Here is a 19,236-nt window from a genome sequence, read left to right as displayed (position 1 = left end):
TTTAATCAGCTCAGTACACTAATCAGTGTTCCATGATTATTTTATTGGACCATAGTTTTTCACATACAGTAGACAGCTGTGTGTTTTACATTACTGATACAGCACAATGTCCAAAATGTAGGGCTACTGTAAATTGATATAATTAACAATATGTAAAGCTGTAAGTACATTTGTACTAAGTGACAAATAACCAAAAGGGCAGGTAGATTAATATTCATAAATTATTAACCGTTTTTCTGCACAGGATCTGTCATTCCACTTGCCACTTGAATGCACTTCTACACAGTCCTCTTTTCCTTCAGAATTATTTGGTTCATTAGATGCCCAGTTTGAGTATCCTAATGCTTCACCATTTAGATGCTTAAATGTGCCTTCTGTCTGTATGTCATTTATTCCAAAAAATGGCATTTTTTTATGCCTAGCTACTACTTGTTGGATGGCGCTGTTCTCTGCAGAATTCCTTGGAGAAGCAAGCAGGCCACCAGTTTGGGAACACACAGCTTTTGAAGTCTCAAAGTTGCCTTCGGAGCCCTCAGTTTTGAATATTTTTTCACCGACAGTCATGCCATTTGGGAAAAGCAGAACTAGGAAGACACATTAGCACAGTACAGCCACGTTACTTTCACCACACTATAATGGGGAAGCTGCTTCTGGGAGCCTACATAGGAAAAAAGGGCTCTTTTGTGACTAATCCTAATGTCAGAACTCTGTGTAAAATTGCACAGCTATTTTTGCTGATGCGTTCTGATGCCAGGGCAGCTGAGTCCTATTAGCTCCAAACCAGGAGTTTAAAAAGGGTTTAATCTTTTATTGAGAGACCTAGCTGCATGGAATAAGGGGTCTGGAGGGGGAAACCCTTGAAATAGACACATCACAGGAGTAATCTTACAGTTGATGTTGTATTATTGTTATTTAAGGACTGGATAGTGACTTTCGGCACAGCTCTGAAGGAGGGTGTGTATGTATGGTGAACTATCCAGGAACAGTCCTGAGATGCACTGGGACTCCGAGTCACCCCTCCTCCCCTGTTTCCTCCTTACTCCTGGGGTGTAGTAATTTACTGCTGGGCTATACCACCAATAAATCACTATTCACGCTACACTGGTGCAGTTAGTCTGGCCAACAAGAAGGGTGGAATGAAGACAAGGTTCTCTTCCTGCCCATCTGCTCCAAGCAAGAAATAAGCAGGTGAGTGGCCTCCCTTGAGCAAGTGTATAGTGAGTTACAATCCTGTCCCAAATTAATAATAAAGGTGAACCCCAGAAATGGGGTAAGTTTGGGGATTCTTCTTTTGTGTCCACACACTGTGTGAGGAGCAGGGTGGGGACATCACCCGTGCACGCACACACACGGATGCTAGAGGTTGTGTACAGCTAGATAACATGAGCAAACACTGCAGCAGTACTATTGTAAGCTGTAGTGTTTTTGGAATAGAAGTGTAGCACTTATTCATAAGGTTACACACAACGAAAGGGGTAGGGCACAGGGAGAAGCCTGCAGCCATATTACTTTCAGTTCAATTTGCATTAGCGCATGTCCTTATATATTATTAAGAGCCTGCTCCTGCTGAAGCCAATGGTAGCTTTGCCACTGACTTTGATGGGAGCAGAATCAGGACCCATCTGCTGTAAAGATCACAGAACAATTATCTCCCACTCTTCTTTTTGGCCACATGACAGCTAAACTGACATATTGGAAACAGCATGGATTCTATACAAATAATGCTTTTGTAGTCTAAGAACCACTTAAGACTGGAACTTAGCACCTGATCCATTAGTTATCCCCCATGTACAGAAATGTAACAATAGGCTTGAAGGGATTAGATTTTTCTTGGTAAATGTCAATAAATGTCAATTTCACCATACACACATAAGCTGACAAAAATATTTCCTTAGACGATAATAGAAATGTATGGATAGTCAAAGTAAGAAAAATGCTGCTTGTGAACTTATTAGAGTTTGATTTAAGGATATTTACTTTGCATATTTTGATGTGTGATGTTGATAGTTTTTGTTTTAATGATTAAAATGCTGTAAATATTTGAATCTCAACATCTACTGCCATTAAATAATTATTGTCTGACCCCCACAATTTCCCACACTGTGAAAATTTAAATAGATAAAAACAGAAAATATGCTTAAAACCCATAATTTTTTACAACTCTGAACATTTAAATCAATAATAATAAAAATGCTTAAAAATAAACATTAATATCTGTCAAAATTATATTAAAATGAATTCTGCCAAGCCTATTTAAGAATAATCTCATTCATTAAACGCAATAGGACTCCACTTATGTTTAAGTACACATGTCGGAGTGACTGTTTGCAGGAGTGGCCCATATTTCCCTATGCATCAGAATGGAATTCCTTTACAAAAGTGTCAAACAAGTAGATGGAAGGTTCAAAGTATCAATGACTGAAGACCGGCTTCAACCAGAACCCTTTTGAACTTCGAGGGAGTTCAGATCTGAAGCTGGATCTAAACTTCACTTCTCTGGTTGGGGCCATTTGTCAGTGATTGGAAAACATGCCACGTCACCCTGTTTACCTTTCTGGGCTTTCCTGACACTAGATTGCAAGACCTTCAGTTGTGCTTCCAATTCCCTCACTTGAGTTTTAAGATGATCGAGTTCGGAGTGATAACATAATTGCATTACTCATACTGTCTCATTACAACAAAGACAATTTTTGAAAATTATGAATTTAAAAAAAGGCAAGATCCCAGTAAAACCATCTCTCAGACCTGTAATAAATCACTGGTAGAACATTATCAAGGCATTGCTTTGTATTTCTGAGTTTCTTTACAAGAGCTGGTACTATGAAGCCACAGCTCTACTCTGAGTGAAAGGGAAACTACCCTCAGGTTACAATTCTCAATAACACCCACAGCAACGCTGGCTTTTAACTTTTAATCATAAAAACTTACAATTAGAAAAAAATGCATCACTTTATCAGTTTTAATAATACATGAGTCTAGTGATGGGCAAACCCTCGAGCTCCACCTATTTGTATTACTGTAGTGTCCATCTTGCCCCATAAGAGGCTTCCCTTGGAAGTTCAAGTTTATCAAACTCCATCCCCCAAGTGACTCTCCAAGGCCTACCTAGCTCATTTCTTAGCCCTGCAAATCTTCTGGACTGCCCCGTTCCCACACCTCTAAGGGCTTCTTTTCCTTTGGAAATTGACTGGAATAGCTATAGCAGAATAATTATTGTTGTCACATGTGACAAAGTTCCTCCTCTGCCTTGGTGGGTCCTGCGCTTATTGGCAGATTTGCTCACCTCAGAGATGCATGGCAGCCCTCAGTTTGGCCACTTTTGCTAGTGACTCAAACCTGCCGTTCACTCAGCTAGCCTCATCACTGGCCAGCATGGGGAAGGGTAGGAGAACAATCCCTGCAGTCTCTGCTGACCCACTTAGTGGGTCGGGGGATAGGCCAGGGACCTTCCCCTCTGGTGGGACCCACAGTCCAGGTCACCATCTCTTGTCTCAAACAGGGAGTTGAGGGGGATAGGTGAACCCGGGCCCACCATTTACTCCGAGTTCCAGTCCAGGGCCCTGTGCAACTGTCTACAGTGTCTCTTGTAACAGCTGCGTGACAGCTACAACTCCCTGGGATACTTCCCCATGGCCTCCTCTCAACGCCTTCTTTATCCTCACCACAGGACCTTCCTCCTGATGTCTGGTAACACTTGTAGCCCTCAGTCCTCCAGCAGTACACCTACTCACTTTCAGCTTCTTGTGCCTCTTGCTCCCAGCTCCTCACACGCGCCTCACTAACTGAAGTGAGGTCCTTTTTAAAACCAGGTGCCCAGATTAGCCTGCCTGTCCTAATTTATTCTGGTAGCTTCTTAATTGGCTCCAGGTGTCCTTATTAGCCTGCCTTAATTGGTTCCAGCAACTTCCTGATTGTTCTGGAACAGCCCATTATCTTACTCAGGGAAAAGGGACCTGCTTAAGCTGGGGCTAATATATCTACTTCTATCACTCTCCTGTAGCCATCTGGCCTGACCCTGTCACACATGACACAAAATAATTATTCCACTTATAGCTGTGCTGGTCAATTTCATCTTGTAGAGAAACCTCAAAGTGTTTCTGCTCCTTCATACAGAAAGGACAAAGCTCACCTAACGCAATTTGTAAAGTTTTTGCACAAACCAGTCATAATACAAAAAGGTGACTGTCTATTCTAGTTAGACCATTCTTCACATTCTGTGGGTTGATGGTGAACAGTTCCCTGTATTTGATTTTCAGTCATTGAGCTGAGCTAATTAGTTGTGATGGGTTAGGTAAGCAACATGGTTTTGTCTCCACTCCTTGACTGAGCATGCAAACACTTCCTGTGCAAATACTCATGCATATGAACTTAAAATTCAGTTTCTGCAATTTTTGTACATCTGACTGTGAAGTTTACACTTCATGAATTTTCATTTGAGTAAAACTTGTTTGCTTGATCCAGCAAACAGGAAAGTGGCACAAGTATAGGCCAAATGTACGCTGCCATTATCTCAACAAAAGACTGTTCCGCTTACCTTGGCCTCCACTAAGGCCTGTTGGTTCTCTTTCACCTACTGAACCTTTCTTGCCTTTTGGCCCGGAGGGTCCAGCTTTTCCTGGGAGACCTGTGTCCCTCTCAACCCTGTCAACCAAGGTGTTGAGGGAAAAAGAAAAACCAAAATACAGCAAGTGAGTAACTTAATTTTTCAGCCTTGTCATAGTTTGAAATTGCTGCCATAGCTGCAGATGGGCACAAACTATAATACCCAGAAGTATACCCTATATTATAGGAAGTTCAGATCCTGATGATGATCCAAAGTTCAAGACTTGATCCAGTTACCCTAATAGACTCAAATTAGAAAGCCAGATCTGAACACCTGCAAATGGTTTCGAAGTTTGTATCTGGACTGAGCATGTTTCTTAATAAAAATATTAATACCTGTGTTTCACTAAAATTCCAGAAATGCTTCTAAGTGTGTCCAGATGTGGGTCAAATGTTCAGTAGGTGTAAAGCAGTAGAGTTCTGCTGATTTTTGAATTTCTCAAGAAGATCATTGATTTCAATGGCATTATCCTTATTTATACCAGCTGAAGATCTGACACAAAACATTTCTGTACAGTCCATTAATGTGCAGTATGCATGGACACATGATTAACCTGGCAAATCTATACCCAGGTACATTATTTTACCTGTGTAAGTACCATTGACGTCAGACTCCTCCCTTTTGACTTCAGTGAGATGATTACCATGACAAAGGAGCACTCCCTTGAGTAAGTGTTTGCAGGATCAGGCTCTGCATTTCTGGAGCCTGAAAATTCCACATGGCTGTCAGGAAGGAAGTGCCTTATTGACAGGACTTTGGAGTTATTCAGTGGACTTCACCTCACAGTGAAGATGGAATTATAAAGTACTTATAACTTTCTATACGTGCAACAAAACAGTTGTGCTTGCATAGGTAGGTTGGAAACACAGGGAAAGGTTTATATGGGGAAGTAACAATTGCTGCCTGTGTGCTGAAAATCATGTAACCTTTGAACCCTATTGCTAAGGGTAGAAGAGATTGGTTTCTTCACTAAATAATGTCCTCTTTAATGCTTAAAGCATCGCTATGTTTTACTGTGTGATCTCACAAATTTAACTATTTTACAGGATTTCATTGTGACCTGAGCTTATTGAAAGAAAGTCTGGGATGGGGACAATCACTCTGTTCATAGTAGTGCTGATAAACAGGGTCATATGATTGTAACATGTAATTAGTTGAATGCTAGTTTCTTTAGTAGGAAGGAAAACTTTTTTCCCTAGGACTCTTCTGGCTAAGTGTAGCCCTGAGAAATTAGTATTGTTATATCTAGCTCTCCCTTTTCTCCTTTTGGACTTTCCTTCCTGTCTCTGCCTGGTAAACCATTGTTCCCAGGGATTCCACAGGGAATGAACATGCATGTATTTGCTTTCTCTTCACATGTGCATTGACTGGAGCTGTAGGCCCTTACCAATGACATTCCCAGGAGGAGGATGTGAAAAGCATGAAAATGCATAGCTCAAGGGCTTGACCTGGGAACAATAATGGGAAAATTAAACACAATGTGAAGAGCATGGCATATTTAACCACCCCCTTTGCTGAGAACAGAGAGGGAGTAAGGAGCCCAAAGACCATAGGAATTAGGGACCTGGAGCTTACACAGCTGTCCTCTGCTCCCGCCTGTCTTCGTGTAGCAAAGTACAGTAAATTGTGCAGCATCAAAACATCACCTCAGTTCAGTGCTTCATTTCTGATGGAGAACCACTGTGTAAAATAATATTATGGGAGGCTAATGTCCCATATAATTTGAGGACTGTTAACCAATGAGTCCGTGAGGCTTGCTAGGACACTGGGCTTGCTGTTTAGGGAAGCAGGCATGCAAGGGCACAGGAACGACAAGGGGAGCCAGGAGGGCAGGGTCTGGCTGGTCAGAATTCACTTAGCAGCCAGACTGTTGGACTAAAGGGGGAGCTGTGTTTCCATGCTGATGAGGCACAGACAAAGGTGTGGCATGCCCATGGGCAGGCGGAGGACAAGATAGCCTGGGCAGAGGAGCTGCACAGCTGGACCAAGCTCAGATAAGGCCCAGAAAAGAAGCTGCTCTCCCTGCACCCTGTTTTTTTCCCTTGTTCACAGTGCCCTGGCTCTAGCCTTGAGGAGGAGGAGAAAGAGAACTAGTGCAGCTGAATACACAGTCCTACAAGAGAGCAAGAAAAGAAGCATTGGCATTTTTCCATCATCCACTGTAGGCTGCCTGGAAAGCCAAATAACTGCCCGTTATATAGTTTATAGATGGGATGTTTATTGAGATGGGTAAAACTGGGAATGGGTTTTGATTTTGCCAACCCCCTTTCAGCCAAGATTTAGATTTTCAAAACAAAAACAAGGGTTGGTTCAATTTGGGTTCAATTTACTCATTTATCTACCTCATCAGGATAGGCATGAGGATTCATGTTAAGGCCTGAGTAAATCCTGCCCACTGAAAAACCCGCATGAGGCAGCTGATAGAGTGAAAGTCTCTCTCGGGTTCTCTATGGTGAGTTCCTCTCAAATTGTTTGTTTTTTTTGTTTGTTTTTTTTTTTTGGGGGGGGGGGTGGTTAATAAAGGCTGTGGGTCCAGCCCCAAAGCCTAGTGGAAACTTGGGAGTTGTGTAGGAAGCCAGAGTCATCCATTGTAGTCCATAAATAGTTCCAGGGTTTTGGATCATATCTATATTTCATGTATATTGACACAACTGTAAAAGCAAGAAGTACCTCTTCACACCAGTGTGAGAAGAGTATCAGGCCCAGTCTTTCTATTTAGACTTCTGAGGTAGGGGATAATTGTTTTACAATGGTGTGTCAAATTTACTGTAATAATAAGGGGAAAACACAAAAGAAAAGTCCAGAGTTTTCCCCAAACTGACACTTGAATTATTTTATTATTTGATCTGCTGGTGAAGCTGAAGGGGGAAAGGCCCCTCCAATGTACATTTTTGTGTTTGGTAAAGAAACAGATTCTAGTTTCAAGTAATAATGCCGAGGAGCTGTCATAGAAAGAATTTAAAGGATGATGGAAAACCTATGGGTATTTTAAACTTTTGCATATGTAAGCTGCACTTATATTTTCTTTTAAGGGAGGGGACACAATAGCATTTTATTTTGAATGCACTGAAGTTAACTATTTCACCTCTCTGTACTGAAACCAAAAGCACTAGAATAATTATTGCTTAATGTTTGACTTGTTTTTCTATTAAACATTTTTTTTTATCTCAGAGAAGTTGGCGAATCTTATTACTGACCCACCATGAAATGTTTCACAAGACTTTGCAAGCACCTTACATGCCCAGGAATGATGAAATGATATTATCAGCTTTCACCTAAAAATGTAGCACCGTCATCACAAAGGTCCCTAAAGCACTTTATAAAACCTACAGACTAGATAGACGGCAATCACTTCACCCACCACTGAAACGAAAGCACCTGTGGGGTAACACTATAAAACAGTTTACGTAAGATACCACATTCTTCTCTTACTTCTGTTTGAGACACACAAAAATATGCTAAGCTTGTAGGAATCCACTTACCTTGCTAAATAAAAAGTCCAACTGCTGTCTCAGGTGCCTTCCTATTTTAGCAGGCTACTCCCAGACCTTCCTAGCTAGAGCAACTCCCCTGGTGGCCGGGTCTTTTGTGCTTTTTTCACTCTCTGCAGTCTCTGTACAGCTTCCTATGCATTTCCCTTACTCGGCAGCTTCTTGCTGCTGTTTCTACCCAGTTAGTTCTACTAACTAACCCTGGCTCTATCCCAAGTGTTGCAGGCAGGGCTAACTGGACAGGGGCTAGCCAGCTCCAGTTCTTCGGCCTTTAAAGGGGTAGGCCACCCTGTCACACTGATGATCTACCCTTCCCTTACAAAAATCTCAGGACATAATTCTCAGGCAGCTGGCACTCATGACTACCATTGTGGAAAAAAGTTGCCAGTAATAGGCATGTGGCTGTCTATTCCAATTGCAAAAGTTTCAACCTTGGAACAACTGAGTGCTGTTTACTTTCCACAACGTTTTGATCTTGGATTATGTTTGATGTCCTGGGTAAAAATAAATCAAATAAAAAGTAAGGCTTGGCTAGGCTCGTTTGGAATGTTGGAAAGGATAGTTCTAAGGTAGAAGGGAATGTGTCAGTTTTGACTTGGGTAATGTATAGATCTGAATTTGGTATGTACTGGTAGAAGCAGCTTGAGTAGGAAGAGTGTCCCAGGCAGGTTACAATTCAATGTGGCAGTCTCTAGTCATCTCTTCTTCCAAGAATCAATGCACCACCTGGCTCCAGCAGGAAATTAAACACAAAATTTAATTTCCAGATACAAACAAATCCACCAATAAGAACTCGTGTTAGTGGTCATTTATCAGTGAGATGAGACCAAAATGGGATAGTTTAAGATATGAGGTACTTTCAAGAAAACTTCTCTTTTAAATAAAGATTCTACAGACAATACAAATATCCAGTGTGTGGCCCACCAATATATCTAGGCTTCAATCAAAAACAGGAAAAGAAAAAAAGGGGGTAGAAGTGTGGGTGGAAGAGAAAACACCTTAATAATGTCATAAAATATGGTAAGGGAGGAAAAAAGCCTTGCTAAAAAAATCCTTACTGCAAATATCAAATAGGAATCACTGCTGATGTTAATGCTGAAACAGATTTTGTACATACACAACTGAAAAATTAAATATTAAAGACTAAATTCTGACATCCTTACACTGAGTATTACGTTACTGTGCAAACAGCCCTGTTCTCTTCAGTAGGCTACTTGTGGTGTAAGGTATCAGACTGAAGAAGGATTTCAGAAACTGGCCCTAATTTTCAAAATACATTTTTTGCAGCATCCCTCTTTCTTCTCCTCCTCTTTCCTCTTTCAGTTCCCAACAACAAGTGTACTGTAAAAAGAATAGTAAAAATAAATCTTAAACCCATTAAAGGAGATGTGGATGAAAAATAGTTTTCATGCCCTGTGAGCATTTTCAAGATTTCAGCACTCATTCCCTTTCGGAAAGGGGACAAAAAAATCGAACTATCTAAAATTTTCAAAAACCAACAATCCAAAAAATGTGCAGATCAGGTCAATTGAAATGTTTCATTTCAAGAATTTCAGCTATTTTGTTTTGATTTGGATCTTTAAAAATGTTTTAACTTTGGTTGGGATACATTTACTAAAATTTCAAAAAGAAAGTTTCAAATTTTAAAAATGGTCAAAAATGGCACATTTTGACAATTTCAAAACTTTTTTCCAATACATTTTTGAGTCGGGAGACCTGTCAAAACCAACCCTGTTTTGCAAACACAGTTTTGGTTTTGAGGAACTAACATTTTCTGATTAAAAAAAAAGCATTTAATTGGAAAATTCCCAATACAGTTCTAATTAAAAGGGATTTGCCTGCCCATATCAATTTGTGCAGCATGTCTCCACCAGCACCATCCGGGTAGGTGAAATAACTTCCCCCAATTAATTTTATGTGTATTCTGATGACTGATACAGAAATGGACCATTCTTTGCCTAGCAGCTCAGGATAGAGTTTTTACTATATGTAACTTTTCATGTCTTTTAACTACAATATTTTAAAAAATGATTATTATTCCTTCTACTATAAGCATAATTATGATGGATGCAGCTTCATCTATCAAGAATTTCTATTTTAAATAGAGAAGAGGGAACCAATGGGAACATGGGCCCTATCTCTAAGATGAGGACTTATGGAGATACTGACATCTAAATAACCACTTTAGCCAGGAAAGAAAATCAACCTTTAAGGTGTGGAAACTAATTTGGGCTGAGACATTATAAGCTATTTACCTTTAATTGAGTCAGCTTCAGCAAAGGCATCACAGAATTCTAGGTGCACCTTTTTGCATTGTACATTTGTGAGACACATGGGCCTATTCAAATATGCAAAACCAGAGTCTCAGCAATGATGTACAGCTGGATGTTGTGACAGCAAAAGGCAATCCAGTCTCTTTGCCTTGGAAAAAGGAGTACAGTCTGTTTCTAAAGTAGGTGCAACCATTATTTTTTTTGTAAAATGCTACCTCTACAGTCAATATGGTAATGTAGGTTAATGTCTTCATTTCACAGAAACTCAAACAGATATTAGGGGGAGTCTTTCAGGCAGAGGAAAAGTTATTGGAGGTCAGATATTTCTGTGATGGGGCCATGTAAGTAGAGCTGGGTGAAATTTTTTCAGTGAAGAGTAAAGTAGCTGAAGAATTAATTTTGTGGAGCACCAAGACTATTGGCAAATTCTGGTCAAACAGGTGCCTCAACTACTCCTCGTTCTTTTTTCAAAACTAGGTTTTACTTAGACACACACACACACACACACACACACACACACATATATTTATATTGTGACAAAGTTCCTCCTCTACCTTGGTGGGTCTTGCACATATTGGCGGATTTGCTCACCTTGGAGCTTCACGGCAGCCCTTAGTTTGGCCGTTTTCATGAACCCACAGTCCAGGTCAACTCCTCCTGTGTCTGACCAGGAGTTGGGAGGTTTGCGGGGAACCCGGGCCCACCCTCTACTCCGGGTTGCAGCCCAGGGCCCTGTGGAATGCAGCTGTCTAGAGTGCCTCCTGGAACAGCTGTGTGACAGCTACAACTCCCTGGGCTACTTCCCCATGGCCTCCTCCCAACACCTTCTTTATCCTCACCATAGGACCTTCCTCCTGGTGTCTGATAATGCTTGCACTCCTCAGTCCTCCAACAGTATGCATTCTCACTCTCAGCTCCTTACACGCACACCACAAACTGAAGTGAGCTCCTTTTTAAACCCAGGTGCCCTGATTAGCCTGCCTTGATTTCAGCAGCTTCTTGATGGGGTGCAGGTGTTCTAATCAGCCTGTCTGTCTTAATTGTCTCCAGAAGGTTCCTGATTGTTCTGGAACCTTCCCTGTTACCTTACCCAGGGAAAAGGGACCTACTCAACCTGGGGCTAATATATCTGCCTTCTATTACTCTCCTGTAGCTATCTGGCCCGACCCTGTCACTATATATAAACCCCCCAAAATTAAGTAAAATGTATTCATTTAGTTTCAGGGGCTTTTCTTTTAACTGAAACAAAATGTTTTTGGTTTTGCATATTGGTGAGGGAAAAAAGAAAAAAAATCAGACTGAGTTAAGCTCCCAACCAAAAATCAATTATTTGCTCAGCTTTACATTTAAGCACCTCCTCTTTTCATACCAGTTATTTTGTTTTGTTAAGATTTTCTCTATTTCTAATAAAACTGATTTTATTGAAGATCCTTGGGGCCTGAGACTGTTTGGGAAAATTCATGCAGTTTGTCACCTAATTCCATTTAAACTCTTCATACCTGGAGGTACAGTGCATTTAATACTTCACTAGCAAAAAATGCAGGCAATGAACAGCAGTATAAAAATTCAGCATCTTATATTCCGACAGATCACTATGCAGTCCAATGAACAACCAGTCCAAATTTTGACAGAAATATAGGTACTCAATTGATTCTAAGAAGAAATGCATGGAACCTTTTAAAGTAAAATGTAAGCTCTTTAGGATCTTGTCTTCCTGTGGGTTTGTACAACACCTACCATAACTGAACTCTGTTCCAGCTTGAGGCCTCTGGGGGACAGCAACAGAAATAAGAAGTGTTAACCATGCAAGCAAATGCACTGTCAAACATGACTATGTGGTGTGCAAGTGACCTCTTATGACTGATCAGGACAATGTCAAGTCTGTCTTGAATTCCCTTTGGATTTTGTAGAAGACTATTCCATCAATTTACCCTTCTTTCAGGACTTTCATCCACTCATTTGGATTTTATCCAACATGCTTTCTACTTGAACTGAAATTGTTTAGCACAAAAAGCGGAATTTGACAATTTGTCTTAAAAACTGATATACCATAAATCTGCAAAGCCCCCTGTAAAGTGTTTGCAAAAAGAAAAGGAGTACTTGTGGCACCTTAGAGACTAACACATTTATTTGAGCATAAGCTTTTGTGAGCTACAGCTCGCTTCATCAGATGCATGCAGTGGAAAATACAGGAGGGAGATTTTATATACACAGCGAACATGAAACAATGGGTGTTACCATACACACTATAACGAGAGTGATCAGGTAAGATGAGCTATTACCAGCAGGAGAGAAAAGGAGAGTAGGCCCACATGCCTACTCAGCAATTAAATAGCCCTTTAGCCCAAGTCCTGCGAGCCCGAGTCAGCTCGCATGGACCAGCTGCGGGTTTTTAATTGCAGTGTAGATATAGCCAGAAAGGTCAACCAAATTGACCCAGGTCACTTAATTAAACTGTGACAGGGCTAGATATAGAACCCAGGCTTCCTGACTCCCAGTACGTTGCTCCAACAAATGGATAACCATGCCCTCACATATTTTTATTTATCTGAATATGGGGCTGAGGTCCAGGAATCCCTGAGTTCTTAAAAAGAAAAGGAGTACTTGTGGCACCTTAGAGGCTAAACAATTTATTTGAGCATAAGCTTTCATGAGCTACAGCTCACTTCATACTGATGAAGCAAGCTGTAGCTCACGAAAGCTTATGCTCAAATAAATTGTGAAGTGAGCTGTAGCTCACAAAAGCTTATGCTCAAATAAATTGTTTAGTCTCTAAGGTGCCACAAGTCCTCCTTTTCTTTTTGCGAATACAGACTAACACGGCTGTTACTCTGAAACCTGAGTTCTTAAAAAAAGCTCTATTGGAAGCTAGCTGCTGATCTTCGACAAATCACATCTTCCACAAGTTGTGTCCCCTTCGCTCCATTTGTGAAATACAGATAACACCTACCTATTCCAGAGGTATCCCTGCAGAATTGATTAATATTTGTAAATCACTTTGAAAATATAAAGCACTATATACATGTCAAGTATAATAATTATGATGGTGCCACATACGGACTTTGCCGTTTGCTTGTTGATACTCTTTATGAATAACAATTGCATAGAAAAAGAATGCTTATAATTATAAGTGGGCAGGAAATGGTTTTCCTATCCTGTGTAAATTTTTGAGATTGACATTGTTTCCCGAAGCAAGATGAAAAATGGGATGAAATCTCAAAAATTTAAAAAAACGGATAATTGGAAAAATATTTTCAATTTGGTTCATCAAAATATTTGTGTCAGTAATTTTGAAACTTCTTTACATTTTGGCTTTTTAATTTTTGTAAAAATCATTTTAGTATAATTTACTCTAATTTGAAAACAAAGTTGTTGTTTTGTTTTCTTTGCAAAAAGTGACACTTTCCTGTTCAAATAAGTTGAAACATCCTGTTTTGACAATTTTGAAGCATTTTTTTCTAAAAAATTTCTGAGTTGGGAGATCCCTTGAAACTGATCTTGTTTCACAAACAGGACCAGTTTCTTCAAATCTACATTTTTTATGAAAAAAGTTTTGTTGAAAAATTCCAGATCAGCTCTACTTAAAATGCTCGATGTAACTCTACCATATGATACCTGGTAAATGTCAATGATAATATCAGAGTACTTATGAAAGCTAAACTCTTTTACCAAAGTTAGGCAATTCAGCTTGGACATGAGTAATTCTGACTTCATATAGAGATTGCAGGTAAACAAAAACATACATAATTTAAGAGCATCCTGTAGTGTGAATACAGTTGGGGGTGGTGAAACTGGTTTAGATAAACTAAGAATATAGCTATTCAATTTAAACAAGTATTAATGTTTAGGAAAATTAGTTTAGTTTAACTTTCTAGGAATGTTTATTTTTGCACTCCTATCCCCTACGGATGTGTCTAACACGGGGAAACTAACCAGCATAGGAATAGTAGAATAATTATTTTAGAATGAAGTCACTTTTATTCTGGAATAGTGCCCACTGGCATGACTATAGTGGTTTAATTATTCACTAAAACAATACTGGTCAATTGGTTATATGGGTAAGAATAGTAAGCACTGATATTCTGTCACAGTTGCTCAGTAGTTTTCAAGCTGGTCAGAACTAATTGCCAGAATGTCATTAGAGAGACAGTATTTCTAAGGGCTGATGACTGATTTCTAGCGCAAAAGTCATTGGTTATGCTTCAGATAAGTATATAGACTTTAGCTTTTTATTTAACTAAATGGAATTTTTGACCTTTTCAACATGTGCACTTCATTTGCGTACTATGGACCAAATTCTCAGTTGGTATAAATGGGTACAGCTCCACTGAAATCAACAGAGCTGTGGCAATTTACAGCAGCAGAGACACTATCAAATTAGAAGCAATATTTGTAATGCACAACTCAAGCTTGCCTACATCACTTACCTTTGTCTCCTTTGTCTCCCTTTGCACCTACTGAACATTTGTCACCTTTTGGCCCAGTGGAGCTTGTGATTCCTGGTGGACACAGCAAATATGTGATTCCTTGTAGCCCTAATGGGTGAGAAAGGGAAATAGACAAACAAAACCCTAACATTTTATTTTCCGGTGTTCGTTATTATATTACATATCTACTGATGGGAATAAATCTGGGCTTTTCTATTTGATTGATTATAGACTCTGTAAGACTGAGCGATGAATGAGTGACTGAGTAATAAAGGGAGACTTGAGGAGCATGCATAATTTGAAATCTAGCACCAATATGTAATAGTAAATTTCAGAGGGACATTTCTGATTGCTTTCTGGGGCAGAGCCGTTCCCTGTCAAACTATTCCATCAAAACCAGATGGTTCAAATGGAACCTGAATAATTCCCACACCACATAGAAAATTAACATTACACACGTCCAGCTGCAGAATATCCCACAATGATCTATTTCTGAATACAGCACTATTAAACTGGAAGCAATCACTGATATATGCAATGCAGCTTAATGAAACCACTTACCCTCTCTCCTTTTTTCACCTAGTGAAGCTTTATCCCCTTTGGCCCAGAAGGACAGGTATTCTCTGGGTCACCCTTCAAACCTGGGACACCTCGCAGTCCTGATCAAATAGAACAGATTAAAAGGGTGTAAGTAAATGTTCCTGTATTTTATTATTTTGATATCCCTATTGTCACAGAACAGATTTTTTTAAAAAACAACAACATGTGACTGGTTACCACTTTTAATGTCGACAAGAAACTAAGATGCTGAGAATTGCTAAATGTGATAACACATGATCACTTTTCAATTCAATTTACCAGGAAAAGCTCTTTCTGGTACAAAATTCTTTACTCTCTCATTTTTCCAATGCAAAGGGGTTCAGGTAGCAATCAGATAATTATGACAAAGTTAACATTTCATTTAAAATCTTTTTTAAAAAGTCATCATGCGATAAAATATTAGAAGCTACAAACAGGAAAGCCCTGTTTGGTAGAACACACATGAAATATCTGCAATTAAACAATATGAAACTCATTTGGTATCATATCTAAAAATGAACGCACAACTCAGACCAGGCTCAATGAGAAATTTATTACATTTCCTGGGTTAGTATTGAGTAAACATGTCCTAGTCTTATTTATGGTTTAGCATGAAAACCATGTGAAATTTGCAGCTTTGCTGAAAACACTGGTTGAAATTTAACATAATAACTTGATTGATGAGAATTTTTGTGGCTCAAGACTGGATAAAATCTTCATCTGAATTTATGTTAAACTAAACCACTGATCTTTATTCAGTTCTACTATTAGGCTCAAACTAAGCCCTGCATCCAAACTTCATGGTTTAGGCTCATCTCCACTATGAGGACATTTATTCTATTCCCTGGGGCAGCATAGGAGTGTTCCATTACAGTATATTTGCTAGGGCTTTCTCCAGGATATTTATGACATTGGATTTCAACCACAGCCCTTGAGAGATTATTCCATGCTCTGCTACAGCACAACTCACTGGTAGGGATTTTTTTCTTGATATGCAGCCTAAATTTTCTTTCTTTGAGTTATAATCCCAATAGTGTTGCTTATAAAACATCTAGGCATCCTTAGTTACTTAGGTACTTTAAGGACCATCTTTAAGGAATCATTTAGCTGGGGTAAATATCATATTTGGTTTTTAAATCTTTTATAAGTATTATTATTTGTATAATAATAGTTCCTAGCAGCCCTAGTGATGGACCAAGGGTTAGTAGCTAGTGATATTATTAACCTTCCCAACCAAAATAATCGTGGTACTTACCTCTATGTCCAATATATCCTTATTCTCCTGGCCAGCCTCTCTCTCCTATTGGTCCAGCAGGGCCCATCTCTCCTGGGGGACCTTGTGATCCCTTTAATCCTGGTCATCCTCGTTTTGATTATATGAAAAACAAATTTAAAAAAAGACAAAAAGGTGAGTGAACAACAAAAGATTTATAGATGAATAGGAGGAGGTTTGATCAATTAGGGCCAAATTCTATTTGCAGTTCTATTCTGACAATTCACCTGGGAATTCCAGGGTGTAAATCAGGTAAGAACTTGGCCCTTGAAATCTAATAATAAAATATAAAGTCTGACGTGTTCCCATGGTAATGAGCAGCTCATTATTGACTGAGTGATTTAATTAAGATTAAAAGAATTCTTACAACAAACAGGAAAACGTTTTGAAAAGGATGAAAGGTTCTACAATGCATTACCCATCCCAGAGGCATACAGTTCTGAAGGGTAACAGGCTTTGTTTTCACATTTTAAACAATACTGTCAGCTTAATCTACGCCTTTTAGTAATTACCAACAAGAATTTAAGACCCTTCAGAGCTTACATGGTTTATTATTATAAGCAGTTATGAACCTTTTTGTACATGTTTTGCAGAGCTACATGGTTTGTGATAAGCATCCTTTTAAAGAGGCGTGGTTAAAAAAATTATCAAACTGCTATCTGTGTGAACAGTAAGTACGCCTGATGAAGTAAATAGTTCTATACCTTGGTCTCCCTTTTCCCCTTTAGGGCCTTTCTTGCCGTCTCTTCCTGATAATCCATTCTGAGCAGGTCAGCATACAAACAATGTACATGCAGTCAGATCCCATTGCTGGACAACGTGGCTTGGATCTGTACTGAATGCTGTCATCAAGGATACTTACATAACTAAATGCTCAAACTTGGAAGCAGCAGCACTGTTCCAGTTTCCAACCTGTGAAGACTCATAGACACAGTTACCCTAAGAGCATTTTGAATTCATGTAATCTATTTATGCGGCATACTGCAAACTGATTCTTTAAAGAAATGATAAACACCTACATTCTGCATTATTTGTACTTGTTTGCAGTTATTTTACATAAAACATTGGGGCTCAGGGAAAACACTTTATTAAATCCTGAAAAGATCTTAATAAAACTTTTCTTTTTTTTTTTTTTTTTTGAGTTTATCCTGTGTTAAATTATTCAGCATGCAAAACCCAGAGCAGCGGAATTTAAGTCCCATCGTGCCATCCACTATTTAAGTTTTTGCAAACTCTTGGGCCCTGATCCTGTTTCTTGTTCCATGTGGACAGGGACCTATGTGGTTCCCCTTCTGCAGTCAGTGGGGTTCCAGACAGGTGCAGGGGTCCTTTCGTGTAGGATACATTTGCGGGAGCAGGCCACAATTCTTAAGATTTAAGTGAGCAACTGTTTTTTAAGAAAGTGAATTGGGTTGAGCCCTGCTCAGGTGCACTGCGTGTGCTGAGAAGTGGGTACACAGGCTGGACAGGATTGCTGTCCTTGTAATCCAGGACACAACTGTAGTCCTGGTCACACAAATGTTGGTGTGGGCAGGGGCCAGGGTGCAGGAAAAGGAGAGAGTAATGCTTCTCTCCCCCATATCAGCCAGCAGAGAGGGCCTTGCTGAGCACTTGTTGCACCCTGTCTAAAGGTAGTTCAGTCCCCTTGTGCTCCTGCATCAATTGTCTGCTGAGGCATAATTGCTCCAAGGTGCTCCTGCTGGGCCACTGCCCTTTACACAGGCTGGGCCATAAAGTGACAACTGACCCCTTGTGTCAAGGTTCCTCCCCCACTCTGAACTCTAGGGTACAGATGTGGGGACCTGCATGAAAAACCTCCTAAGCTTATCTTTACCAGCTTAGGTCAAAACTTCCCCAAGGTACAAAATATTCCCCCCGTTGTCCTTGGACTGGCCGCTACCACCACCAAACGAATACTGGTTACTGGGGAAGAGCTGTTTGGACGCGTCTTTCCCCCCAAAATACTTCTCAAAACCCTGCACCCCACTTCCTGGACAAGGTTTGGTAAAAAGCCTCACCAATTTGCCTAGGTGACTACAGACCCAGACCCTTGGATCTTAAGAACAATGAACAATCCTCCCAACACTTGCACCCCCCCTTTCCTGGGAAATGTTGGATAAAAAGCCTCACCAATTTGTATAGGTGACCACAGACCCAAACCCTTGGATCTGAGAACAATGAAAAAGCATTCAGTTTTTTACAAGAAGACTTTTAATAAAAAATAGAAGTAAATAGAAATAAAGAAATCCCCCCTGTAAAATCAGGATGGTAGATACCTTACAGGGTAATTAGATTCAAAAACATAGAGAACCCCTCTAGGCAAAACCTTAAGTTACAAAAAAGATACACAGACAGAAATAGTTATTCTATTCAGCACAATTCTTTTCTCAGCCATTTAAAGAAATCATAATCTAACACATACCTAGCTAGATTACTTACTAAAAGTTCTAAGACTCCATTCCTGGTCTATCCCCTGCAGAAACCAGCATACAGACAGACACAGACCCTTTGTTTCTCTCCCTCCTCCCAGCTTTTGAAAGTATCTTGTCTCCTCATTGGTCATTTTGGTCAGGTGCCAGCGAGGTTACCT

General features: G+C 39.8%; 1 protein-coding gene across 1 annotated transcript; it reads right to left on the bottom strand.

Moving 5' to 3' along the window:
• Positions 1-207: 207 nt before the first annotated feature.
• Positions 208-2,656, bottom strand: LOC144268181 (pulmonary surfactant-associated protein D-like). The gene is made up of 2 exons (XM_077822833.1): positions 2,551-2,656; positions 208-584 (listed from the first exon to the last, which is right to left on the bottom strand). Exons 1-2 carry the CDS (start codon positions 2,654-2,656, stop codon positions 208-210), a joined length of 483 nt encoding a protein of 160 aa, XP_077678959.1.
• Positions 2,657-19,236: the final 16,580 nt, after the last annotated feature.

The sequence above is a fragment of the Eretmochelys imbricata genome, chromosome 7, assembly GCF_965152235.1.
Source record: "Eretmochelys imbricata isolate rEreImb1 chromosome 7, rEreImb1.hap1, whole genome shotgun sequence".
NCBI lineage: Eukaryota > Metazoa > Chordata > Testudines > Cheloniidae > Eretmochelys > Eretmochelys imbricata.
Note: the sequence above shows the minus strand (reverse complement) of the source record. Positions and strands in the feature narration are given on the sequence as shown.

What these genes read in the sequence shown, in the direction of transcription:
- LOC144268181 (XM_077822833.1), bottom strand. Translation starts at nt 2,656, where the DNA reads ATGCAATTATGTTATCACTCCGAACTCGATCATCTTAAAACTCAAGTG. An exon ending in TGTCAGGAAAGCCCAGAAAG is followed by an intron (nt 585 to 2,550) that starts GTAAACAGGGTG and finishes GTGTCTTCCTAG; the next exon opens with TTCTGCTTTTCCCAAATGGC.